Source organism: Sus scrofa, chromosome 2, assembly GCF_054392235.1.
Source record: "Sus scrofa isolate SSC_HxYL_T2T_F1_AM1 chromosome 2, Sscrofa_HxYL_maternal_Yorkshire_Landrace_v2.0, whole genome shotgun sequence".
Taxonomy (NCBI): domain Eukaryota; kingdom Metazoa; phylum Chordata; class Mammalia; order Artiodactyla; family Suidae; genus Sus; species Sus scrofa.
This window is the reverse complement of record NC_139384.1, coordinates 82,023,012-82,049,037: the sequence shown is the minus strand read 5'-3', so window position 1 is coordinate 82,049,037 and position 26,026 is coordinate 82,023,012. Positions and strand designations below refer to the sequence as shown.

The window sequence follows — 26,026 nt, the reverse complement described above, 5'->3', positions numbered from 1 at the left end:
TTGTTCTCATTTCTAGCGGGAGGGGCGTTCCCTGTGCCACCTGGTCTCGGTCCCTTTAAGGCATCGCCACATTCTGCTTGGCCCGCTCCACGCGACCTTCCAAGCATGGCAGGGGGCGGGGCTGCGGGGCGCCCTGCGGTGAATAATTTAAAGGGGCCGCGCCGGCGGCGCTGGGCGGAACGCTAGTGGAGTTGGCGCAGAGTGGACCCCGGCTGCAGCCCCTGGGTGAGTCCGGGTTTCCTTCGTCCCCCGCAGTGGCGTCCCTTCGGGGGTCGTTAGCGAGTCCTTGGCATTCCCAAGATCTGTCCACCGATTCCCAGTAGCCCTTGATGTTCTGACGCTCCCATCCCCCCAGCTCCCGACAAGTGTTTTCGCATCGGTAGCCAGGTGCGCCCCACAGTAGAAGGGGACTAGACCCCCGCAAATTTTCCAGGTAGTGTCTCAAGGGCCAAGTGACTCCCAAATTTCTATTAATACTCCAGAAGCAGCCTCAGCCTCCCAGAAAACTCTCAGTAATATTACAGTATTCGTCGGTATCATGCTTGAATGACTCCAGAGACGTGCCCATTCAGGTTCCGGTCTTCCCAGTAATAGTCCTGTGGTCCTCAGAATCTTAGTAACTTTCCAGCGATCACGAGTAATTCCAGCGTCCCTGGTTACGTATCCCAGCAATGGCGCCAGCATCGCTCGCAGAATCTCAATGATGCTCTGCACCGTCAAAGACCCCGTAACTTTACTGTTATGTGACAGTAAATCTCCAGCATCAACCAGTAACACTTTAAGAGCCCACCCAACTCCGAGCGTCCCACTGTCCTTCCGAGCGCTTGACACTGCCCTACGACCCCTTGTGTGGCTGCTCCCAGCAGCACTCCCGCTGTGCTCCAGCTCCCGTACTTCCCTGGAGCCAGGCATCTCCCCAACCCCAAGACTCGTCGGTCCTATTTTCCTGAGGGAGGGCATCCAGTCTTCGCAGGGGGCGCAGGGGTGCGGCCTAGGGCTCGGTGGGTCACGATTGATCAGTTCCGCAGAGGCTGGGGATGGGGCCACCTGCTGGAGGGAGCGGTGTCCTTCAGGGACCTGTTCACTGGCTGCGGACAGTGAGTGCCGAGCTGACTGCCCTTTGGCCCCTGGGTGGAGCTGGGTAAGTGTGGCATGAGGTCCGCCTAGTGCATAGGTAAGAGGAGCCTGGCTGTGAGCCGGGGACCTACCTCACTCCCTGGCTCGGGCCCTGAGATCAATTTGCCCCACCCTTGTGTTCCGCAGCGCCCTTCGAGCTGTCTGTCCCCCAGTTGGCAGCCAGCCGGGCTGTAGTACAAAGGGGGCAGGGCTTTCAGCAGGGGAGGGGAGGGCCCAAAGTGAGGATTTGCACTGGTTCCTCCTGCTTTTTATTCCTCAGGACTTCAGATTACCAGACCTGACGCCCAGCCAGAGGCAACTGATGGAGGCCCCTCTGCAAACCGGAGTGGTAAGGTTGGAGTGCTGCGCTGCGGGAACTACAATTCCCGACGTGCTCAGCGCTTATCATCGCGGTCCCGCGATAACCAGACTGTCTGTTCAGGCGGAACTACGTTTCCCGGCGTGCACTGCGGGCCGCTGAGCCGCAAAAAGAGTTGACCCCCAGAGAAGGGAGCTGCGCTTGCCCATTTTGCAGATGGGGTCATCAAGGCCCGCATCGCCTGTGGTTTCGGGACCTGAACTGGCTCAGTGGAATGGGGTCTCGGGCGTCTCGGTCCTTGAGGGAGGCCCGGCAGGTCGTATATGCGATGCGCAGCCAGTGCCTTTCGTCCCTCAGGTGCTGGGCGTGATGATCGGGGCTGGAGTCGCGGTGCTGGTCACGGCCGTGCTCATCCTCCTGCTGGTGCGGAGGCTTCGAGTGCCGAGTGAGGACCCGGAGGGCCTTCTGGGGGTGCTGAGGGATGGGAAGCTGAAACGCCTGGGTCCCTGAGACTGTAGAGATAGGATTTGCTGGAGTTTTCGCGCCGTGTTCCCATCACTGCCTGGGCGGAGTATGCGTAGAGCTCAGAATGCCCCTCTCCGCACTTTTCCCTAGAAACCCCAGCCCCGGATGGCCCGCGGTATCGATTCCGGAAGAGAGACAAAGTACTTTTCTATGGCCGGAAGATTATGCGGAAGGTGAGTCTGGGACCCCCTAGGGCTCCCACTGGCCACACGGAGGTCCCGCCTTTTGTCTAGTTAATACTTCTTAGCCCGCCGCCCTCCTTGATCTAGGGCCTCTGGATCCGCCCCACCCCCGCCCCGCCCCACCTTCCCTAGGGTCTGAATTGGCAGTTGACCCATCTCTCTCCCCCACACCGCTTAACCCTCCCAGGTATCACAATCCACTTCTTCCCTGGTGGACGCCTCGGTCTCCACCGCTTCCCGGCCACGAATGAAGAAAAAACTTAAGATGCTCAACATCGCCAAGAAGTAAGGCTATGCTGTGGGTACCTGGCGCTGGGGGCTAAATCCGGGGATTTTTGAGTGGTCAGCCCACAACGAAAGGCGTATCTCAGGCTGCTTTGAACCCCAGGGCCTGGTCTTAGGAGTCTTCTCACATCAGAGGGACTATTTCAGAGCTCTCCTGCACTAGACAGGCTGTCTCTGTCTCCTGAGGGCTCTCTGAGTGATGTTTCCCTGCCACAGTGGTATCTGTGAATTATTTAATCCCCAATAGCTATCTCGGATGTCTTGTCTTACACTTAGGGGTCAAATCTGGGGTCTTCCCACATGAGACAGTTTATTCCAGGGTGTTTCATTGGGGTCATCTCAGGTGTTTCTAGGACCTGCTGGATGAGCTGTCTCTAGTTTTTGTTTTCTCGGGTTGATCTCATCAGTCTCTCTCCATCAGAAAGCATCTCTCTACGGCACCTCCCTTGGAGTTCTTCGTACACTGCAGAGGCTCTATTAGGGGTTTCTGTTCCTCAGGAGTTATCACAAGAATATTTTTGTGCTGGAGACAGAGGAAGGGTATCTTAGGATATGTCATCAGCAAAGGGCTACTTCAGGGTCTCTGAGAAAGGCTTTCCCAGTGATCCTTCTGAGTTGGGAGCTGGCTTTGGGGTCTCTTGACATCATAGGGTCTCTCTCTCTCTCTCTTTTTAAATTTTTTGGGGAGTATAATTGACTTACAAAGTTGTGTTGGTTTCACGTGTACATCAAAGTAGATCAGTTGTATATATACATATACCCACTCATTTTCAGATGCTTCTCCTATATAGGTTATTACACAGTATTGAATAGTTGACCTTGTGCAGAACAGTAGGTCCTTGCATAGGGTCTCTTTGAAGGTCTGTCTCAAGTGTTTCTACACACAAGGGTCTATTCCAAGGCTATCTATGATCAACAGGTGTGCTGTTCCAAGGTTTTCTATGATGAGTAGAAGGGCTATTTCTAGATATTCCATGATAGGTTGAGAGTCTCTCTACCTCCAATGGGGGGGCAGCCTCAGTGTCTGTACAGCCTTGCGGACCTTCAGAGGGCTATCTCAGCTTTTCATGACCTGGGCAAGGGCTAGCCCAAGTATTCTTAATCGGAAGAGTTCCCTGGTGGCCTCACAGTTAAGGATTCGATGTTGTCAGTGCTGTGGCTCAGAACAGGAACTTCTGAGTGCTGTGGGTGGGACCAAGAAGAAGAAGAAGGAGGAGCGTTTTCCTGTTGTGGCTTAGCAGTAACGAAACCTACTAGTATCCATGAGGATTCAGGTTTGATCCTTGGCGCTGCTCAGTGGGTTAAGGATCTGGCATTGCTGGGAGTTGTGGTGTAGGTCTCAGATGTGGCTCAGATCCTGTGTTGCTGTGGCGAAAGCCAGCAGCTTCTGCTCTGATTTTACCCCTAGCCTGGAAACTTCCGTATGCCGCAGGTGCACCCCTAAAAAAAAGGAGAAGAAGGGAAGGGAGAGGGAGAAGAGGAGAAAGAGTAGAGAAGGGAACTCTGTAATATGGAGTTTAACTCAGGGTTCCACTCATACTAGAGGGTCTATCTTTTGAGTATCTTGTGACAGTGGAAGGTCTGTCTCAGTAATAACTGTGGCTTGCAGGGAAGCGCTCTCCCAGGTCCATGATTAGCAGAGGGTGTGTATCTGAATTCTCCACATGTAATGAAGGTGATCTCAGGCTCTCTGTGACCATCAGAGGAACTGTCTCAGGGCTGTCTGCGACTTGGGAAGAAAGGCTATCTCAGGGGTCTTTGTTTTTTCTTTTTTGGCTACCCCACAGCATATGGAGTTCCCAGGCCAGGGATCAGATCCGAGCTGCAGTTGCAACTGACGCTGCATCAACGCCGGATCCTTAACCCACTTTGCTGGTTTGGGGATCCAACCTGCATTCCAGTGCTCCCCAGATACTGCTGATCCCATTGGGCCGCAGCAGGAACTCCTCAGCGATCTTTGCAATGAGCAGAAATGCTGTATCAGGGGTCTCCTGGTATAAGCTACGCTAGGAATCTGCCTACGTATGGAGGCTCATCAGGAGTCTATTCTGTGACTGCCGTAAAGGCTCACTCTGGGGTCCCATGATGAACAGAGGTGCTTTTTCTGGGGTCTGCCTGTATCTTGGAAGCTATGTCAGGGGTCTGCCTCACTAGAGGGGCCATCTAAGGGGTCTGAGACTAGTGAAGGGTGATCTCAGGGTTTTACAACAGGGGTCAGCAAGTTTTTTCTTTTTTTAATTAATTTATTAATTTATTTTTATTTATTTATTTTTGCTTTTTAGGACCATACCTGTGGCATATAGAAGTTCCCAGGCTAGTGGTTAAATCGGAGCTACAACTGGCAGCCTATGCCATAGCCATAGCAATGCTGTGGGATCCAAGCTGTGTCTGCAACCTACACCACAGCTCACGGCAATGCCGGATCCTTAACCCACTGAGCGAGGCCAGGGATCAAACCTACATCCTCATGGATATTAGTTGGGTTCCTTACTGCTGAGCCAGGATGGGAACTCCACGTTTTCTCTTTATAGAGCCACAACTTGGGCTTAGCAGTCTGCTTACGCTGCTGTCATAGCATTAAAGCAGCTACAGACAGGATGCAAAAGAACAAATGGAGCTGTGTGTCAATAAAACTTTATTTACTAAAGGAGGTGGCTGGCCTGATTTGGCCAGGGGGCCAGAGTTTGCTGGCCCCCGCTCTAGTAACCCTCGGGAAAGTCTCTGTGGGGGTCTCGGGTCTGCCTGAGCCCTCTTCCTGCTTCCCCTGACCCTTGCATCGCTCTCCTCCCACCAGGATCCTGCGCATCCAGAAAGAGGCGCCAACACTGCAGCGGAAGGAGCCCCCACCCGCAGTGCTGGAGGCTGACCTGACAGAGGGGGACCTGGCCAACTCCCACCTGCCCTCTGAGGTGCTCTACATGCTCAAGAACGTCCGGTCAGTGTCAAGGTGCAGGCAGCAGGGTGGGGCTGCCCGACCCTGGGCTGACCTGACCTCCTGCATCTCTCCGCATCCCCTCCTACCCAACAGGGTGCTGGGCCACTTTGAGAAGCCGCTCTTCCTGGAGCTGTGCCGGCACATGGTCTTCCAGCGGCTCGGCCAGGGTGACTACGTCTTCCGGCCGGGCCAGCCTGATGCCAGCATCTACGTGGTACAGGACGGGCTGCTGGAGCTCTGTCTGCCGGGACCTGTGAGTGGGCTCCCCCGGGGGCACCACAGGGTGCTGGGCCGCAGGTTGGGCAGTGAGGCAGTGGTCACTGGGGACAGGCACTGCTTTGGGTCAGCAGGGTTGGTAGTCTTCTGGGGTGTGCTGGCAGGAGTTGGGAGCAGATGCCCAAAGGTGTGTGGGGTGGTCCACACGGTCAGCGGTTATGGGTAATGGTGGATGTCGGTCGGAAGGTTCATTTGGGATTGAGGTGTCAGTGATTACTGGGCTGAGTGAGAATGAGGGCCCGTGGAGTTCCTGCTGTGGCACAATGGGATTGGTCATGTCTCTGCAATGTCGGGACACAGGTTTGATCCCTGGCTAGTGGGTTAAAGGATTCAGTGTTCCTGCAACTGTGGCTTGGATCTGATCCCGGGCCTGGGAACTCCGTATGCTGCAGGGAGGCCAGAAAAGAAAAGAAAAGCAAAAAAGAATGAGGGCCAGTGGCATGGTTGGAATGGAATTTGGGCTGGCAGGGCGGGCACAGCACTGGTCAGTCTCCCTCCTTCCCCCATGTGTCTCAGGATGGGAAGGAGTGTGTGGTGAAGGAGGTGGTTCCTGGAGACAGTGTTAACAGCCTCCTTAGCATCCTGGATGTCATCACCGTGAGTGACCAGTGTGGAGCGGGGTGGGGTAGCTGGGTAGGAGGACACAGCTGCTGGGCTGGGCTGGAAAGGATCATCCTGAGGGTCCCTATCTCTGGTACCTTCCTAATGTTGGTCCTACAAAGCACTGGTATTGGGAAGGGTTGGGGGAGCAGGGAGGGGGCTCAGCCCTTGACCTGGATCCTTCTCACGTCCCCCCTGCCCCTGACCCTGGCGTCCCCAGGGTCACCAGCACCCCCAGCGGACTGTGTCTGCCCGGGCGGCCCGAGACTCCACAGTGCTGCGCCTGCCGGTTGAAGCCTTCTCTGCAGTCTTCACCAAGTACCCTGAGAGCCTGGTGCGGGTGGTGCAGGTCAGCAGGCGGTCCACTTCCTTCCACTAACCGCCGCCTGCCTGTCACAGGCCCCTGTGGTCTGGGACCCAGCAACCAAGGGCGCTCAGGCTTTGCTTATCGGCCCTGAGCAGCCAGCCCTCGCCCATGCCCCTGCACCTCCCGGGCTCTGCCTCTTCTCCCCAGGCGACTTCTGCCTGATTGTGGATTTCTCCCTGGCTCCTCTGGCCCCACCCTGCCCCTTACTGCTCCTGACCTTGACCTTCACTCCATCTTCTCCCCATCTTTGGCCCCACCCCCTTAGTGCTACTAGGTCCCACCTTGCTCCTGAGGCTCACCCTCTTTTCCTCCCCCCCCCCCCCGCCCCCGTCGCCGCTGACCACGCCCCTGCAGATCATCATGGTCAGGCTGCAACGGGTCACTTTTCTGGCGCTTCACAACTACCTGGGTCTGACCAATGAGCTCTTCAGCCACGTGAGTTGCATGGAAGGGCAGCTAGGGCAGGAGGGGCTCATGGCGCCTGCCCCCCTCCCCCCGCCATGCATATGCCACAAGGATCTTCTCTGCCCCCAGGAGATCCAGCCCCTGCGCCTATTCCCCAGCCCGGGGCTCCCAGCCCGCACCAGCCCTGTGCGTGGCTCCAAGCGGGTGATCAGCACATCAGCTGCTGATGAGCCCAGGGAGACTCCTGGCCGGCCGCCTGACCCCACTGGGGCCCCACTGCCTGGACCTCCAGGTACCCATGATGACCGCTGCTTGGCTCTCAGGAACACTAGGCTGGCCCAGTCCACTCCCTCTGCCCCACAATCCTTTTCTCAGTTCCTCAGAGACTCCCACCTGACTTGCCCAGCCCCCCAGGGACCCCTGAGCTAGGCACCCAGGTCTGACTCCTGTCTGCTCCTCCAGGACCCCTGGCCTCAGTCCCATGGGCCCATTGGAATCACTGTTCCTAGTCTCCAGGGACTCTGAGCTGACCCCTCCCCAGGATCCCATCAGTTCCCTGCCCTGGTCCTAGCTCTAGACCTGGGGGCTCCAAGGGGCAGGACCCTGACCATGCTTCTCCCCCAGGGGAGCTGGTGAAGCCCACGTCCCTGGAAGCCCCCTCGGCCCCCTTGCTGAGTCGCTGCATCTCCATGCCAGTGGACATCTCAGGTTTGAGGCACCAGGTGGAGGTGGGGGGACCATCGAGCTTCTGGGTTGGACGCAGGCCTGCCAGTCTTGGCTTTTCTTTTTGTTGTTTTTTGTTTGTTTTTATTTTTTGGTTTTGGCTCTTTCTTTCTTTCTTTCTTTCTTTCTTTCTTTCTTTCTTTCTTTCTTTCTTTCTTTCTTTCTTTCTTTCTTCCTTTCTTTCTTTCTTTCTTTTTTTTGCTTTTTTTAGGGCCTCCCCTGCAGCACATGGAAGTTCCCAAGCTAGGGGTCGAATTGGAGCGACGGCTGCTGGTGTAGACCACAGCCACAGCAACTCAGGATCTGAGCTGCATCTGTGACCTACACCACAGCTTATGGCAATGCTAGATCCCCAACCCACTGAGTGATGCCAGGGATGAAAGCCACATCCTTACGGATACTAGTCAGATTCATTTCCATTGCACCACAGTGGGAACTCCTCATCTTGGCTTTTATTATTTGCAAAGTGGGAATATTGGCAGCACTTCCTCATGCGTTTTTTTGGGAGATACTCATTGAGATGGTGTCTTACCAACTGGTGAAGAGGGTTTTGAGGGAGAGAGAGCCGTAATCGATTAGCCATGTCTGCACAGCTGTTGCCTGGGGTCCAGTAGGTAGTGCTTGCTTAGACTCCAGCTATGGTCACATTCATCTCTGTTGCATTTCTTGCTCCCTGCTCACTGCAGGCTTGCAGGGTGGCCCCCGCTCAGACTTTGACATGGCATATGAGCGTGGCCGGATCTCCATGTCCTTGCAGGAAGAGACCTCAGGGGTGATTCAGGCAGCCCCTGCTAGGGTAAGGCCCTGCCTTCTCCCCCACCCCAGCTCCCTCCTAGGACCATGGTCTGGCCAAAGGTGGGGGTCCCCCCAGGAGGAAAGTGTGGCGGGAGCATGGAAGTCACAGGCCCTGCCCCATGCAGACCCCTACTCAGGAGCTGCGGGAGCAGCCGGCAGGTGCCTGCGAGTACAGCTACTGCGAGGATGAGTCGGCCACCGGCAGGTGCCCCTTCGGGCCCTACCAGGGCCGCCAGACAAGCAGCATCTTTGAGGCAGCAAAGCAGGAGCTGGCCAAGCTGATGCGGATTGAGGTGGGCAGCCAAGAGGGTCTGGGGGACAAGATGAAGAAGGGAGGCCTGGCTAGGCCAGTCTTGACAGCCCCCTTTTTTCCCCAGGACCCCGCCCTTCTCAATAGCCGAGTCTTGCTGCATCACGCCAAAGCTGGTACCATCATTGCCCGCCAGGGGGACCAGGTGAGGTTGACCCCTGACCTTTCTATGACCTCTGACCCTTGCCTTTTCACCTTGTGTGTAGACCTCTCAGTTAATGATTTCCACCCCTGACCTTTGGATCCTATGACTCTGACCCTCAGCCTTCCCCCCCCATGTCCTCTGGACCTGCTGACTTTCACCTCCAAGCCCTGAACTTTTTACACTAAGACCCTCAGCCCAAGATGTCTCTTACCTGCCTGGCCTTCCCTACAACCTCTACTTCCTGACCTTTCAACTCTACAACATGACTCTGTAGCTCTAGTTCTCATCCTGGGTCCATACGGGGCTGGGCGCTCAGTAAACAGGTACAGATCAGACTCTGGACCTGGAGGTCGAGGTCCAGCCCCACGAGCTGGCTTCCAGTGCCTCCCCGTGACACACAGGAGGTGGAGGGAACTGTACCCTGATCATGCCTCCCTTCCCCCATTGGGAAACTGAGACCCATCGCGATGTCACAGGCCAGGAGCACTGAGAAGGAGGGTTAAGGAGAGAGCCAGAGGAAATCTGCACTCTGTCCTTACTTCCTGTGTGACCTTGGGAGAATCTTCTAGAAACTTCTTATCTTCCTCACCAGTGAAATAGGGTCATAACAGTCACTATCTGTCAATATGGTGAGAATGAAAGAGGAAATACTCAGTACAAAGTTGCTAAGGTTTGCACGGGTGACCAGCCAGAGTAGGGTTGGAGCAATAGCTCGTGGGGGGTGGGAGGGTGACACTGGGGGTAACATGACTTAGGTGTTGAGACCGCAGCACCACCCCAGGCTCAGGGGAGGGAGGGCCCCAGCTGGGAGGGGAGGGGTGCTGGCTTCCTCCGTTAGCGAGCTGGGTTGTTTTTTCACTCGATTGGGTAACTCAGTTTTCCCCATAAGCTGCCCATTGCAGGGTGGGCGCCTTTCTGCAGAGGAATTTTGGTGCCAGCTTCTTGAGTTCAGCTGAGGAAGTGTGGTTACACCATGGCTCTCACAGAGGCTCCTGGGCCCCACTTATCTGGAAGCCTCTGCTGGGCTCCACCCACCCCAGCCCCAGCCCCAGCCCCAGCCTGCTGACACAGGCTTCAGGACTTCACTAGGGACAAAGCTGGTCTGCTCTGTCCTCCTCCAAAACTTTATACCAATTCGGTCCCCCCAGGAAAGATTTGATGGTATCAAGACATTTTTGATCGACGTGGGAGGGAGCCACCAGCACTTAGTAAGCAGAGACCAAGGATGCAAGAGGGCACAGGCCAGCCCCACCCCAGCCCCCTGTGACAGAATTATCCAGCCCAAAATGTCAGTAGTGTCAAGGTTGAGAAACCCTACTTTACACAATCATTTCCCCAAGTGTATTTTGGGGAACACCCATATCAAAAGGGATCTGTGTGTTGGACTTGCCCTCCGTGGGCTAAGAATCTGACTGGTAGCCGTTGGATGCAGGTTCAGTCCCTGGCCTTGCTCAGTAGGTTAAGGATCCAGTGTTGCCGTGAGCTGTGGTGTAGGTTGCAGATGCAACCTGGGAACTTCCATATGCCACAGGTGCAGCCTGAAAAAAAAGGGGGGGGAGGGGAATCTATGCGAAATAGGTTTGGGGAAATGGCTATTTTATCCCATCTTGGATGCTCCCAGTGAACCTCATTAGTATATTCAAGGCTCTGAGAAGTCCTGTAGTAAAAAAAACATGCTCCACACACACACACACACATGCACACACACACACACAAAAGATTTAGGAGTTCCTGTTGTGGCTCAGTGGTTAACAAGTCTGATTAGGAACCATGAGGCTGCGGGTTCAATCCCTGACCTTGCTCAGTGGGTTAAGGATCTGGCGTTGCTGTGAGCTGTGGTATAGGTTGGCAGCTACAGCTCCGATTAGACCCCTAGCCTGGGAACCTCCATATGCTGTGGGTGTGGCCCTCAAAAGACAAAAAAAAAAAAAAAGCTTCCCAATCCGAGGACAAATGGCATCCTCATGGATACTAGTCAGTTTCGTTACCACTAAGCCACAATGGAGACTCCTCAGTCCCTTATTTAAAATGGTGGCACAGGAGTTCCCATGATGACACAGTGGAAACAAATCTGACTAGGAACCATGAGGTTGGGGGTTCGATCCCTGGCCTCACTCAGTGGGTTAAGGATCCAGCATTGCCGTGAGCTGTGGTGTAGGTCGAGGATGCAGCTTAGATGTGAAGGCCAGCAGCAACAGCTCTGATTAGACCCCTAGCCTAGGAACCTCCATATGCCTCAGGTGTGGCCCTAAAAAGGCAAAAAAAAAAAAAAAAAAAAAAAAAGTGGTACAGAGAGTGTTAGCTGGGCAGGCTAACCAGAGGGTAGAGGGTACCTGTTTACTGAGTGTTTGCTGATATCCCAGACCCTGTGCTGCCTGTTACAGAAGCCAGAAACACCAGCAGGGCCCCCCACCCTTAGGAAGCTCACAGTTCTGACAGTCATTACACTCAAAGGATTACACAAGTTATTGCTGAATCGTATGTGCCTAATGCAACAAAGATGTTCTCAGCTCTGCAGAATCTGGTTAGTCTAGGCAGTGTCTTTGAGGAAGTGACCTCCAAGGAAGGAGGAAGGGTGGGGAGAAATTACTAGGTGCGAAAGGAAAAAAAGAGCATTCTAGGCAGAGGCTACAGTTTGTGCAAATGTCCTGGGGTAGAGATATTCTATATCTAGGAAACAAAGGGAAGTCAACAGGGATAGAGTGGAACAAGGGAACTGAGAGCAAAGGGGATTTTGTGTGTGTGTGTGTGTGATAGTTTTATTGAGATGTAATCTACACATTATCCAATTCACCCATTTAAAGAGTACAGTTTAGGAGTTCCCATCATGGCTCAGTGAAAGTGAATCCAACTAGGAACCATGAGGTTGTGGTTCGATCCCTGGCCTTGCTCATTGGGTTAAAGGTCCATCGTTGCTGAGAGCTGTGGTGTAGGTTGCAGGCGCTGCTCGGATCTGGCATTGCTGTTGCTGTGGCTGTGGCTGGCAGCTGTAGCTCTGATTCCACCCCTAGCCTGGGAACATCCATATGCCATGGTGTGGCCGTAAAAAGAAAAAGAAAAAAAAGTACAGTTCAGTGGTTTTTAATGTAATCAGAGTTGTGCAACCATCACCACTGTCAATTTTGGAACATCACTTTAAAAAGAAACCCCACACCCTTAAGCCATCAATCTCCTACCATATAACTAGTCACAGCCCTAAGCAACTACTAATCTTATGCTTCTGTAGATTTGCCTGTTGTAAACACTTTATATCAGTAGAATCACACAATACATGGCCTTTTATGTCTGGGCTTCTTTCACTTAGTATGATGTTTTCAAGGTTCAGCCATGTTGTGTGTGTCGATGCCTCATTCTATTATACTATCCCATCATATGAATGGGCCCCATATTGTTTCTTGGTTCATCAGTGGATGGACATTGGGTTATTTCCACCTTTTGGCTAGCATGCATAATATGGTGTACAGTTAGGTACAAGTGTCTGTGTGGCATGTTTTCACTTCTGTTGGGTAGATACCTAGGCGTCGAGTTGCAGGGTCATTCTGCAACTCTATTTTTAATTCTTTGAAGACTGTTTTAAATTCTTTTGCCAGACTGTTTCCCAGTGGCTGCACCATTTTACATCCCTGCCAGCAGTATATAAGGATTCCGATTTCTTATATCCTCTCTAACGCTTTTTTTTTTTTTTTTTTTTTTTTTTTTGTCTTTTTGCCTTTTCTAGGGCCGCTCCCGTGGCATATGGAGGTTCCCAGGCTAGGGGTCCAATCGGAACTGTAGCCACCGGCCTACACCACAGCTCACAGCAACGCTGGATCCGAGCCATGTCTGCAACCTACACCACAGCTCATGGCAACGCTGGATTCTTAACCCACTGAGCGAGGCCAGGGATCAAACCCGCAACCTCATGGTTCCTAGGTGGATTCGTTAACCACTGAGCCATGGCAGGAACTCCCTCTAACACTTTTTGATTCTAGCATCCTAGTGGGTGTGATGTGGCATCTCATTGTGGTTGCGATTTGCATTTCCCTAATGATACATGATGTTGAGCATCTTTTCATGAGCTTACTTGTCATTCATATATTTCCTTTGGAGAAATGTCTATTGAGAGCCTTCACCCATTTTTTTTTTTTTTTTTAATGGTTGCACTTGTGGCACATGGACATTCCCAGGCCAGGGATTGAATCCGAGCTGCATCTGAGAGCCACACAGTGCCGCCACAGCCATCCGAGCAGCTGCAGTTGGATTCTTAACCCATTGCACCACAGCAGGAACTCCCCTCCACCCATATTTTGAGTTACTTGTCTTTATTATTGAGTTGTAAGAATTCTTTGCATATTCTGGATACTAGACCCTTAGCAGATACATGATTTGCAAATAGTTTCTCTCAGACTGTGAGTTGTCCTTTCATTTCTTTTTTCTTTTGCTTTTTTGTTTTGTTAGAGCCACACCCATGGCATGTGGAAGTTCCCAGGCCAGGGGTCGAACTGGAGCTACAGCTGCCGCCCTATGCCACAGCCACAGCAATGCAGGATCCAAGCTGCGTCTGCTACCTACACCACAGCTCACGGCAACACCAGATCCTCACTCAACCCACTAAGTGAGGCCAGGGATCGAACCCTCATCCTCATGGATTTTAGTTGGATTCATTAACCACTGAGCCACAACGGGAACTCTCTGGTTGTCCTTTCTTGATAGTATTCTTTGAAGATCAAAGGTTTTTAATTTTGGGACTTCCCATCGTGGCTCAGTGGTTAACGAATCCGACTAGAAACCATGAGGTTTTGGGTTTGATCCCTGGCCTTGCTCAGTGGGTTAAGGATCTGGCATTGCCATGAGCTGTGGTGTAGGTCCCACACACAGCTCGGATCCCACGTTGTTGTGGCTGTGGCCTAGGCCGGCAACAACAGCTCTGATTAGACCCCTAGTCTGGGAACCTCCATATGCTGTGGGAGCAGCCCTAGAAAAGGCAAAAAAAAAAAAAAAAGTTTTTAATTTTGGAGTTCCCATCGTGGCACAGCAGAAACAAATCCAACTAGGAACCACAAGATTGCAGGTTCAATCCCTGGCCTCGCTCATTTGGTTAAGGATCTGGCATTGTTGTGAGCTGTGGTGTAGATTGCAGACATGGCTTGGATCCTGCATTGCTGTGGCTGTGGTGTAGGCTGGCAGCTGTAGCTCTGATTGGACCCCTAGCCTGGGAATTTCCATATGCCCTAAAATGCAAAAAAAAAAAAAAAAAAAAAAAAAAAGAGAGAGAGAGAGAGAAAGTTTTTTAATTTTGATAAAGTTCAGTTTATCTACTTTTGTTACTTATGCTTTTAGTTCATATCCAAGAATCCACTGCCAAAATCAGGGTGACCAAGATTGACTCCTATAATTTCTTCTAAGTGTTTTACAGTTTACACTCTCATATTCCTGTCTTTGATCCATTGAAATATGATGTAAGATGAGGATCCAACCTTATTCTTTTCCACGTGGCTATGCAGTAGCCAACAAAGCCACAAGCAAAGAGGATCTAAGCTCAGTATGCTCCTATGTGGCTCAGGTTTGTTCCTCTTGCTGGCTCTGTTGAAAAGAATTCATGGGCCTTAATCTGGGCTGAGCTGGGTGATCCATTAGTAATGTCTGCTCTGGGTGCTGAATGGAAATATAGATACATATGCTGCTCAGCTCAGTGTTACAGAAAGCCTTCACTCCCTCTAGCTTTTCCTTCCTTAACCTTTCCTATGGTGCGTACTGACCTGAGCTGTGAGTGCAGTGTTTCCCCTGTGCCCATCTCTGGCCCTTGCCCCACAGGATGTGAGCCTGCATTTTGTGCTCTGGGGCTGCCTGCACGTCTACCAGCGCATGATCAACAAGGCTGAGGACGTGTGCTTGTTCGTCGCACAGCCTGGGGAATTGGTGGGGCAGCTGGCTGTGCTCACTGGTGAACCCCTTATCTTTACACTGCGAGCCCAGCGCGACTGCACCTTCCTGAGGATCTCCAAGTCTGATTTCTATGAGTACGACTGGGCCCAGTGTTGGGGTGGGGGTGGCACTCAGAGGGCCCCCAGCCAATTCCATTCCACCCTCAGTGAAGCCATCTCTGAACACCCACACTTTTCCAGGGCAACTCTGAACCCTTCCTATCCCACCTCCAGGCCATCACCTGCCCTCTCCACTCCCTAAGGGCGGTTCCAGGGCGCCCCCGGCCCATTCCCCCGTGCCCTTCACCTATAGGATCATGCGTGCACAGCCCAGTGTGGTGCTGAGCGCTGCGCACACTGTGGCTGCGAGGATGTCACCCTTCGTGCGCCAGATGGACTTCGCCATCGACTGGACGGCAGTGGAGGCAGGACGTGCTCTGTACAGGTACAGCCCGGCCCCCACATCTCCCCTCAAGCCCAAGCCAATGACAGCCCCTACTCTGTCTGACCCGCCCCCATCCCAGGCAGGGAGACCGTTCTGACTGCACCTACATCGTGCTCAATGGTCGGCTGCGTAGTGTCATCCAGCGTGGCAGCGGCAAGAAGGAGCTGGTGGGCGAGTATGGCCGCGGGGATCTCATAGGAGTGGTGAGCGCCCTCCCCAACCCACTGGCCTCTAACCTCTCCCAGCCTCGTTTCCCCTCAACCCCAACATACACTTCATCCTGGGTAACCTGATGGAGTGGTGAACATGCCCTCCCCCACCTCTGACCTCAAGCAATCCACTTTCCCCAGCTCCTTTCCGTGGGCCGGGGGAATGGGGACATCCTTATCAGGGTGGTGAGTCCCATCTGACTCAATCTCCAGACCTCTCTCCATCAGAAGTGGGGACCCCTGCCTGGTGGGGATCCCTGTTCTCTCCCTTTCTCTGGAGCCCCGAAATGGGTAGCAAGGCTTGGCTCACTCCACCCCCAAGTTGGGTGGAGGACTCGGTACCACATCCTCTCTGTAGCCATGATTGGCCTCCCCTTTATCTCTCAGCCTCTTGGCTCAAGCAGTCGTGGTCATGCATGTGGTCCCTTAGGTGGAAGCACTGACAAGGCAGCCACGCGCCACGACGGTGCACGCAGTGCGTGACACGGAGTTGGCCAAACTCCCTGAGGGCACTCTGGGCCACATCAAACGTCGATACCCACAGGTGCAGCTAGCAGGGTTACAGGCTGTTCTCCCAATGGGGCGGGACAGATGGGAGTGGGTGCGGGGCCGCTGAGGAGGCAGGGCCAAACAGGTGGGGAGGGTTTCGGGCGTGGGCGGAGCCCTAGGGAGGAGGTGAGGCCTCCACGTGAGGGCGGGGCTTTTGGGATGGGGCCCAGGTAACGGGGACCCAGGCGCCCTGATAGAGGAAGAAGTGGCAACCGCAGAGTTGCTCCTCCAGTCTCACTGGGCTACTGACCACATCACAGGTCGTGACTCGCCTTATCCACCTTTTGAGCCAGAAAATTCTGGGGAATTTGCAGCAGCTGCAAGGACCCTTTCCAGGTGAGAGCCTCTCGGGCCCCAAGGAATGCTGGGAGATGTAGTCCGATGCCCAGAACATGCCTGGAGAGGGAGCCATGGAACCCAAGGCATGCTGGGAAATGGAGTCCAGTGTGTAAATCGCTGTAGGTGGGGCTTGAAGCAAGAAGTGGGAATCCGAGTTCCGGCATGTTGGGGGATGGACTTCCGATTCTTGGGCATGTGGAGAAACGGAGTTCTGGACCCGGGGTCTGCTTGTTAATGGAATATAAAGCATCGTTCGTGCTGAGACGCCAAGTCTTTAGGGACAAGCTTGGTTCTGGGTGTCAGGGCTTGCTGGGGGATGGAGCCCACTTACTGGGAAGGGGAGTCCTAGACTAAAGTGTGCTGGAAAATGTAGTATATAGGTTGGTGGTTGGGGGGCGCAGGGCATGTTGGGAAGTGGCTTCATAGTTTACTGGTATGGTGGGAGATGTGGTTCCCCATCCTAGGGCAGGCTGGTAGGTGTGGGTCCCTTCTCAGGGCATGCTGGGAGATGTAGTTTTTATCAGCTAGGATACACTGGGAAATGGAGTTAGATTCAAGGTGTGCAGAAATACAGGCCGGAGTTTCTACGTTATGGTGACTTGACCCTGGACCAGACCAGCAATCCCTACTCTCCTTTTTCCCTCAGGGGCCTCTGCCCTATCAGCCCTGACACCTGGGTCCCCCCCGGGGTGGGTTGAGGGTAAGCCTTAGCCAAGAACTTCCTCCATGCCCAGGGTCTTTCCCAACAGACTTCCCTTAGTCCCACACCATGCATACAAATACCTGTTCACTCCCACCCAGCTGCCAGGGCCACCCTGTGTGTGATTCCAGGGCAGCTATGGGGGCAGGGACTTTAGGATGGCAGACCCTGAAGAATGTCATTATTGATGCTTTGCAAAAGAGGAATTTTTTGGTGAGCACTTGGTGTGTGCTTGCACTATGCTGGGCACAGGGGTGGGAGAGGGCACAAGACAGACAAGGCCCCCTAGAGGGGTTGACAACTTGAAAGGCAAGACAGTTTTTAAAATACAAAGAAAGAGTGCAGTGTCAGATAAGGTACTGGGAAGGAAACAAAAGATGGTCTTGATGGAATATGACTAGCGGAGGGAGGAAGGCTTTTCTGAGGACAGTGGGCTGAAACTTGGTAAATGAGATGGGGTCAGACACATGCAAGGTTTGGTGGTATTGAAACACTTCAAGGAGGAGCATGAGCAAGGAATGGGGGCAGGGGCAGGTCATGTGGGGGCTGGGGGCCGTGGAAAGGCATTTGAAGTTATTCAGACTGTTATGGAAAGAGTTGGAGGTGAGGAGGCAGTGAGAGGTCCAGTCAAGAGATGGGGGTCAATGGCTTGATTTAAGGAGTAAATGGAGGAGTTCCCATTGTGCCCAGTGGGTAACAAATCTGACTAGGAACCATGAGGTTGCAGGTTCGATCTCTGGCCTTGCTCAGTGGGTTAAGGATCTGGCATTGCCGTGAGCTGTGGTGTAGGTCACAGATGCGGCTCGGATCCAGTGTTGCTGAGACTGTGGCTGTGGCGTAGGCCGGCGGCTATAGCTCCAATTAGACCCCTAGCCTGGGAACCTCCATATGCCGTGGGAGTGGCCCTAGAGCAGGCAAAAAGGGAAAAAGAAAAAAAAAAAAAAGAGTAAATGGAGAAGCAGAAAAGTAATGGGTGGGTCAGAAACATTTGTTTCTGTGTATTTGTGTTTGAGTTCCTTTAGTGGACAGAGGCACCAAAGCCAGAATGGGCTAGGGGCTTGGGTCAATCCACTTAGGCAGAAATAGAGTTGTGTAATGGATCTCATCGAGGAGACTGGGCCAGAACTGAAGGTTAGTTAGCCAGGTATTATCAAGGACAGTGGTCGAGGCTGTGGGCTTAGGTTTGGGGCCATGACCTTCGCTATGGCATCACTAAGCCTTGGCTGAGGGACAGGGGCAGGGATTTCTGAGAAGATGGAAGGAAGTCAACCTTTCCAGACAGAGGAAGGCACAGCAAATACCATTCTTTGGGGTTTCAACAGGCTCGGGACTTGGTGTCCCCCCTCACTCGGAGCTCACCAACCCAGCCAGCAACCTGGCAACGGTGGCAGTGTTGCCTGTGTGTGCCGAGGTGCCCATGGTGGCCTTCATGCTGGAGCTGCAGCATGCTCTACAAGCCATCGGTCAGTCGTGGGATGGGGCATGGGCAAGTGCAGGCCTCTGGTTTATGTGGGGCAAGGTGCATTTGGCTGGGGGCATTGGCCAATGAGTGGAGACCCCTGGGTGGGTCAGAAGTCGGGGCAGGGAGTTGGAACAGGGCCATGGGGATGGAGTGGACGGTATTCTCTTATGAGACAGTCTCAAGACTCTGTTGACCTGGGTTCCTAAACTGGCTTCCTCACCCACCCTCAGGCCCTACACTCCTCCTCAACAGTGACATCATCCGGGCGCGCCTGGGGGCTTCTGCACTGGACAGGTGTGTATTGGGGCTGCAGGAGATTGGGGGAGGTTGGGGAGAAAGGGATAAGCTTGCAGCCTAGGATTCTTTCAGATCTCATTTGAGTTCTAGGCTATGAAACAAGGAGCATGGGTCCCTATTCTTTTGGTCACTGGGGAGACATTGGAGTGAATACACCTCTGGAGGGCATAGACATGTGGGAGCTTGGATGTCCAAGCCCCCTCTCCCCTCAGCAAAGAAGCTACATGGTATCTGGGGGCATGGGATTCCTGACCAGCCCTGGGATGATGCTCCCCGACCCCCACCCTAGCATCCAAGAATTCCGGCTGTCAGGATGGCTGGCCCAGCAGGAGGACACGCACCGCATCGTGCTCTACCAGACAGACACATCGCTGACGCCCTGGACCGTGCGTTGCTTGCGCCAGGCCGACTGCATCCTCATCGTGGGCCTGGGCGACCAGGAACCCACACTCGGCCAGGTCTGGACACCCACTTGCAATGACCCCATCTCTAGGATCCCGCCACCCGCGCGCCCCACCCCTACACCCCAGTACCTGTGCGAGGCCACTTGCACCCTCACTGGTGGGTCTAGATGACCCGGAGACCCAAACTCAGCCAGGTGTGGGGGTTGGGAAGAAACCACCCGTGATAGTAGCTTCTTTCCTCCCCGCCCCCCACAGCTGGAGCAGATGCTGGAGAATACGGCCGTGCGCGCCCTCAAGCAGCTGGTCCTGCTGCACCGTGAGGAAGGCCCGGGCCCCACCCGCACAGTGGAGTGGCTCAACATGCGCAGCTGGTGCTCAGGGCACCTGCATCTGCGCTGTCCGCGCCGCCTTTTCTCGCGCCGCAGCCCTGCCAAGCTGGTGAGCTTCCTGGGGACAGCTGGCTCTGGGGACCTTTCAGGAGCATGACTACTGGAGGGGCGTGGCTTAGGGACAGACCACAGGGCCTGGGGCAGCGTCCTGGAAGTGCACACACCGCCTCCTACACCCCCATCCTCCTGAGCCACGCGTCTCTCCCCCGACACCAGCATGAGCTCTACGAGAAGGTTTTCTCGAGGCGCGCGGACCGGCACAGCGACTTCTCTCGCCTGGCGCGAGTGCTCACAGGCAACACCATCGCCCTTGTGCTGGGTGGGGGCGGAGCCAGGTGAGAGGTGGGGGTCAATGCTGGCAGGGGCGGGGCTAGAGTGCCTGAGGGCTTATTCAATGGGTGGGATCCCACAGGGGCCCGGCTGACGGCTGACACCATGTTCCTTGCTGGTTGGTGTTATGGGAGATGGGGGGGATGGTTAGGGAATCCCCAGCAGGTCACTGAGTTTTCTTTACCTTGCAGGGGCTGCTCACATATTGGGGTGCTGAAGGCATTGGAGGAGGCGGGGGTCCCTGTCGACCTGGTGGGCGGCACGTCCATCGGCTCTTTCATCGGGGCCCTGTATGCGGAGGAGCGGAGCGCGAGCCGCACTAAGCAGCGTGCCCGGGAGTGGGCCAAGGTGTGTGTTGTGGAAAGGGGTTCCCCCACCCTAGGAGCATCCTGCCCCCGGGGTCGGGGGGGAGCTTCTGGGCTTCTCCTGACCCTTCTGACTTAGAATCTGTGACCGCCACCTGGATCCATAGAGGGAGATACTTCCAGGACCTTGAATGACCCCCTGTCATCTCCTGGCAAGTGACCTTAGCCCCTAGTTCCCAGCTAGAGCAATCAGAACCCTGAGGGACTACCTAGTCAGTGACCCCAAGTGACTCCTCTTTGATCCCGACTGGCACCTCGCCCCTAGAGCATGACTTCGGTGCTGGAGCCCATGCTGGACCTCACCTACCCCGTCACCTCCATGTTCACGGGGTCAGCCTTCAACCGCAGTGTCCACCGGGTCTTCCAGGACAAGCAAATCGAGGTGCACCCTCCCCTCACGCCCGCCCTTCCACCGCCCCTCCCCGCAGGAGTCCCCACCCCTCCTGGACCTTGGTCCCTATCCCCGTAGGATCTGTGGCTGCCATACTTCAACGTCACCACAGACATCACCTCCTCAGCCATGCGTGTCCACAAAGATGGTGGGTGCCCCCAGCCGGCCCCACGGCAACTACTGTGGCCACGTAGGGAGTGGGTGCAGGGAGGGCAGCCGAGCGTCGGGGACATTGTTAACATGAGTGACCATCCATCCTGGCCTGATTGCTGAGCACTAACCGTCACCCACTAATGCCCCAGAGGCCCCAGGTATGTCTGTCCTTGGGGGTGGGGGGCCAGGAGGCTTGTTGGGTGCCTCATCCCCTCACACCGTCCCCGCAGGCTGCGTGTGGCGCTATGTCCGGGCCAGTGCCTCCTACTGCCCCTACCTGCCCCCACTCTGTGACCCCAGGGACGGGCACCTGCTGGTGGATGGGTGCTATGTCAACAACGTGCCAGGTCAGCGAGCCCACAGGGCTGGCCAGGCCTCCCAGTGTGTCTGAGTGTGCCTGTGCGTGTTTGTGTCTGTGTGTCCCGCTGGGCAGGCTCCTTGTGGCGATACGTGCGTGCCAGCATGACCCTCTCAGGCTACCTGCCGCCACTGTGCGACCCCAAGGACGGGCACCTCCTCATGGACGGCGGCTACATCAACAACCTGCCAGGCAAGTAGCCGCCCACTCATCCTCTTGCACAGACACATGGCGGACTCATGGCAGATACGGGGGTGCACGGGTGAAAGTCACACTACGTGCTATATTAGACACACACGCAAACACACATGGGGCAGGAAATGTGCAGCCAGCCTCGATCACCCTGAGTCATGTACGCCAGGTACATGTGCTCACACACACATTCCCTCAGATGCTCACATGGCAGGTGTGGCACTCACACACGTGCACACAGATGAACAGAGGTGTTGATGAGATAGGGCACAGGTCCTTCCACTCCAGGCTATCTGCATGGGCCCTGCACACCCTCTCAAACACACCCGCGTGGACACACCCAGATGGGTGGGCCACCTCCACCACCAGCTTTTTTTTTTTTTTTGTCTTTTTGCTATTTCTTGGGCCGCTCCCTCGGCATATGGAGGTTCCCAGGCTAGGGGTTGAATCGGAGCTGTAGCCGCCAGCCTACGCCAGAGCCACAGCAATGCGGCATCCAAGCCGCATCTGCAACCTACACCACAGCTCACGGCAACGCCAGATCGTTAACCCAATGAGCAAGGGTAGGGATTGAACCCGCAACCTCATGGTTCCTAGTCGGATTTGTTAACCACTGCGCCATGACGGGAACTCCCACCACCAGCTTTCTTTCACACATCTGAAGCATGTGGATAAGAGGCAGCAGGGTTTGCAACTTAAAATTCCACACATCCTGGGAGTTCCCTGGTGGTCTAGTGGTTAAGGAGCTGGTGTTTTACTGCTGGGAGTCAAGTCACTGCTGTGATATGGGTTTGATCCCTGGCCTAGGAACTTCTGCATGCTGCAGGCGAGGCCAAAAAAAAAAAAAAAAAAAAAATCATACCCAGAAGCATGCAAACACAAGTAGACACCTTTGCCAGCTACACAGATGCTTGAGTTCCCACATGCCAAGGGATCAGCAAACAACACCCCACACACCAAATCTGGCCCCCTGCCTGATTTTGTAAATAAAGTTCCATTGGCACAAAGCCACAGCTGACCGTGGCTGTGTCTGCAGCAGAGCTGAATAGTTGCAACTCGCAAAGCCAAAGTTCTTTTTCCTCTAGCCCTTTACAATTTGCCAAACTCCTGCACAGGTGTTCCGTACAGATATACACACTCACACGACCCCATGGGTGTGAGCAGGTGTGCATGAACTCACAGGTGGACCGGTACACTTGGACACACAGGGAAGCATACAGAGACATTGATCCAGGTACATGTGGACTAAAAGGAACACAGGCCTGGGTGTGTGTACAGAGGCAAAGCACACCCAGAAGTGGATGTGTTCACAGATGCATAGACAGGAGATGCACATGCCTGATAGGGGTGCGTACAGCACACACACACACACACACACACACACACACACACCTGTGAGGGATACAGGCTAAGTCTGATGGAAACTCAGGTCTTTTAGGCACGCGGACCCATGGCCACAGCGCCCTCCTCACTGGGCCATCCCCTCACCCTTCACCCCATCCGTCCTGCTCGCCTGCATCTCCAATGAGCTCTTTGCTCTCTGGCCTTTGTCTCAGTCTTGAGGTCCTTCCTTCCAGATGCCCTTTCCTTCCACATCTCTGGCCCCTGACAGCTTTCTCTCCCACAAAGCTCTGTTGCTCTCCCCATAGCTCTGTCACCTGGTGTCTTTATTCTCACTGTCACTTTCCTCACACCTCAGTCTCCCAGCATCTCTGATCCTCTGCTTGTTTCTGTGAGTCTGATCCCTTCATCTCTGTTTCCTGGTGTCCTTCCTCTGGCTCTCTGTGTCACTCTTCTTCCACATCTCTGTCCCCCACGTATCTGATCTCCTGTCTCTTTCTCCAGCAACTTTGTCCCTCTGCCTCCATTTTCTCCATCCCTCTGGTCCTGGTTCCCCAGACCACCAAGCTCCAATACCCGACCCCACCTCCTTCACATCACTGGCATCTACGTCTCTGCCCTTTGCATGCCAGTGTGTCCTTTGCATGGTTTTTTTTGTTTGTTTGTTTGTTTTTGGTTTTTTTTTTGTTTTTTTTTTTTTTTTTTTTGGCGTGACCCTCTGCATGATGGCATTTGTGGGTCTGGGTTGAACTTCCCCATCCCAGTCCTGGTTGGGAACGGCTCACTGATCCCCCGGCCCCACAGCGGACATTGCCCGCAGCATGGGTGCCAAGACAGTCATCGCCATTGACGTGGGGAGCCAGGATGAAACAGACCTCAGCACCTACGGGGACAGCCTGTCTGGCTGGTGGCTGCTGTGGAAGCGGCTGAACCCCTGGGCAGACAAGATCAAGGTTCCAGACATGGCTGAGATCCAGTCTCGCCTGGCCTATGTGTCCTGCGTGCGGCAGCTGGAGGTCGTGAAGTCTAGCTCCTATTGCGAGTACCTGCGCCCACCCATTGACTGCTTCAAGACCATGGACTTCGGGAAGTTTGACCAGATCTATGTGAGTGGTTGGGAGCTACTTGGTGCCAGTGTAGTGGGCCAGCAGAGCTTTACTGCTGAAAGCCCAGAGCAACATGAAGGGAAGGATTCTAGGGCTCCATTTGGGATCCATGGGGAATAGAACAGTAATCAATTAGTGATGTCTGCAGTGAGTGTGGCAAGGGGAGGTTTCTGTGCATGTGCCATGTATGAACTAAGGTTCTTATTATGTGCCAGCTGCACTGCCTGAAGCACTATGTAGAGGTTTCTAATGCCATTTGTGTGTTGGTGGGAATGAGAACCGTGATCAACTAGTGATGTCTGCCACAAGTCTGGAATACATTGAATGGAGCAGTGTGTAGTGTACCACTGACCCAGGAAAATGTGTCATAGTCTGTGCCAACTGAAAAGGATCATAGCTGCTACCAGAGCCCTGAGTAAAAATGTCTGGTGCCCTTTCTGGGCTCATTGGGAAGTCATGCCATGGCAGATTCGTGATGCCTGTTATAGGCATGGGAGGTGGTGATATATACGTGTATACTGCATATTTGCAGACTTTGAAATAAGCTTGTGTACAGCCCTCTTATATCACTTAGTACTTGGCACACTGCATGGGCCTGAGTGGGAAAGAATGTGCAAAGAGCGATTGGTAATGTCTGGCAGGGGCACAGGACAGAGCACTTGGGGTGAGTGTGCTACATACAGGCTGACTCTGAAATCGGTTTAGCCTCAAATGCCAGCTGCTCCAGAGCATCAACCTTTTGAGGGACCAGGGAAAGGGCAGGCAGGGTGGGAATAAGCAGCAAGTAAGAGGCAGAGAAGAACATCAGGGAGGTTGCAGACATGGCCTCAGCCTCCTTGTTTCCCCCAGGATGTGGGCTACCAATACGGGAAGGCGGTCTTTGGGGGCTGGAGCCGCGGCGACATCATTGAAAAGATGCTCACGGACCAGCGATCTGCTGACCTTAATGAGAGCCGCCGTGCAGATGTAAGCCTGTGACCTCCTCTTCCAGCGGGCCGCTCTGGGTCTCTCCTTCAGGTGACCCCAGGCCTCCCCTGGTTTTGCTGAGCCCCTTAGACCAGCGGGCTCTCACCCAGGGTCTTTGAGACCCCAGGACACTACCAGCCCCCACCCCTCAGGCCCCTGCGGACTTCCCTCCCACCCCCAGAGCCTCACCCACGCCCCCTGCAGGTACTCGCCTTCCCCAGCTCCGGCTTCACCGACTTGGCTGAGATCGTGTCCCGGATCGAGCCCCCCACCAGCTACGTTTCTGATGGCTGTGCTGATGGTGAGGGGCCGAGGGTACCCCTGAGTGGGGAGAAGTCAGACCAGCCAAGCCTTCTTCGCCTCACCCATTGCTGCTGCCATTCCAGGAGAGGAGTCGGACTGCCTGACAGAGTACGAGGAGGATGCAGGACCTGATTGCTCACGGGATGAAGGCGGCTCTCCCGAGGGCGCGAGCCCCAGCACCGCCTCCGAGATGGTGAGAGTGGGTGGCCTGGGGCCCCCCGTGGGGTGGGGAGACTAGGCTGACATGTGGCAGTGTCCTGGGCTGTGTGACACGTGATGGGGGGCACTCCTGTCCCTGCAGGAGGAGGAGAAGTCGATTTTGCGGCACCGGCGCTGTCTGCCGCAGGACCCCCCCAGCTCAGCTGCGGATGCCTGAGGACCTCGGTGGGTGGGAGGGGCTGGGGCTGAACTAGGGGTGAGTCCTGTGGAGGTGGCTCACTCACCCTCTGCCTGCTGCTATGCCTGTGACACCCCTTCTGGGTCCCCTTTGGCCCCCCCAGCCCCCAGGGCCCACACACTGAACTGCCCTGTCCCCCAAGGGAGGGTCGTGTTGCACTGATGACCTTGGTCAGTCACTCCAATAAACCTTCCCCTCTCGGAAGTGGCCTTATGTCATCTTTGGGTTCAGGGGGCACCTGGCCCCAGCTTCCTGCTCAGGATGGCTGGGGTCTAAAATAGCCTTGAGCTTGTCACAATGACCTGTGCTCCCCCACTGTTAGTGGCCATCTCAGAAATCACCTGTAGTCCCACTCAGCGCAGGCTGTAGACCTGCCATGTGCCAGGGTCTCCAAATGCCATGTGCACCCCCTGGCGATCACAGATGCCCATTCTGGTACTCCTC

At 54.6% G+C, this 26,026-nt stretch overlaps 1 protein-coding gene across 24 annotated transcripts; it reads left to right on the top strand.

Moving 5' to 3' along the window:
- Positions 1 to 172: 172 nt before the first annotated feature.
- On the top strand, positions 173 to 25,786 carry PNPLA6 (patatin like phospholipase domain containing 6). Of its 24 annotated transcripts, none has more exons than XR_014837672.1 (35): positions 173 to 225; positions 1,029 to 1,141; positions 1,397 to 1,465; positions 1,793 to 1,880; positions 2,051 to 2,133; positions 2,330 to 2,427; positions 5,222 to 5,362; positions 5,456 to 5,615; positions 6,155 to 6,235; positions 6,459 to 6,587; positions 6,960 to 7,040; positions 7,140 to 7,302; positions 7,635 to 7,718; positions 8,420 to 8,529; positions 8,654 to 8,821; positions 8,906 to 8,983; positions 14,777 to 14,982; positions 15,200 to 15,331; positions 15,411 to 15,534; positions 15,971 to 16,084; positions 16,350 to 16,425; positions 18,451 to 18,591; positions 18,821 to 18,884; positions 19,177 to 19,345; positions 19,547 to 19,729; positions 19,897 to 20,015; positions 20,202 to 20,358; positions 20,641 to 20,757; positions 20,845 to 21,077; positions 21,353 to 21,469; positions 23,615 to 23,916; positions 24,766 to 24,882; positions 25,087 to 25,183; positions 25,269 to 25,378; positions 25,487 to 25,786. XR_014837672.1 is itself a non-coding variant. In XM_085013112.1 (35 exons), exons 3-35 carry the CDS (start codon positions 1,439 to 1,441, stop codon positions 25,559 to 25,561), a joined length of 3,981 nt encoding a protein of 1,326 aa, XP_084869238.1. In that variant the 5' UTR covers positions 173 to 225; positions 1,029 to 1,141; positions 1,397 to 1,438; the 3' UTR covers positions 25,562 to 25,786. The 24 variants fall into 24 exon arrangements, 10 of the variants coding, with proteins under 10 accessions (XP_084869238.1, XP_084869239.1, XP_084869235.1 ...); XR_014837666.1 differs by having other exon boundaries at positions 483 to 1,141; XM_085013112.1 differs by having other exon boundaries at positions 20,845 to 20,914.
- The last annotated feature ends 240 nt before the right edge of the window (positions 25,787 to 26,026 follow it).

Bases quoted from the DNA above. Each gene is read 5' to 3' on its own strand.
- PNPLA6 (XM_085013106.1), top strand. From the start codon at position 701: ATGATGCTCTGCACCGTCAAAGACCCCGTAACTTTACTGTTATGTGAC. The intron at 20,758-20,844 runs GTGCACCCTCCC...CTATCCCCGTAG, and splicing joins TCCAGGACAAGCAAATCGAG to GATCTGTGGCTGCCATACTT. The intron at 25,184-25,268 runs GTGAGGGGCCGA...CTGCCATTCCAG, and splicing joins TTCTGATGGCTGTGCTGATG to GAGAGGAGTCGGACTGCCTG.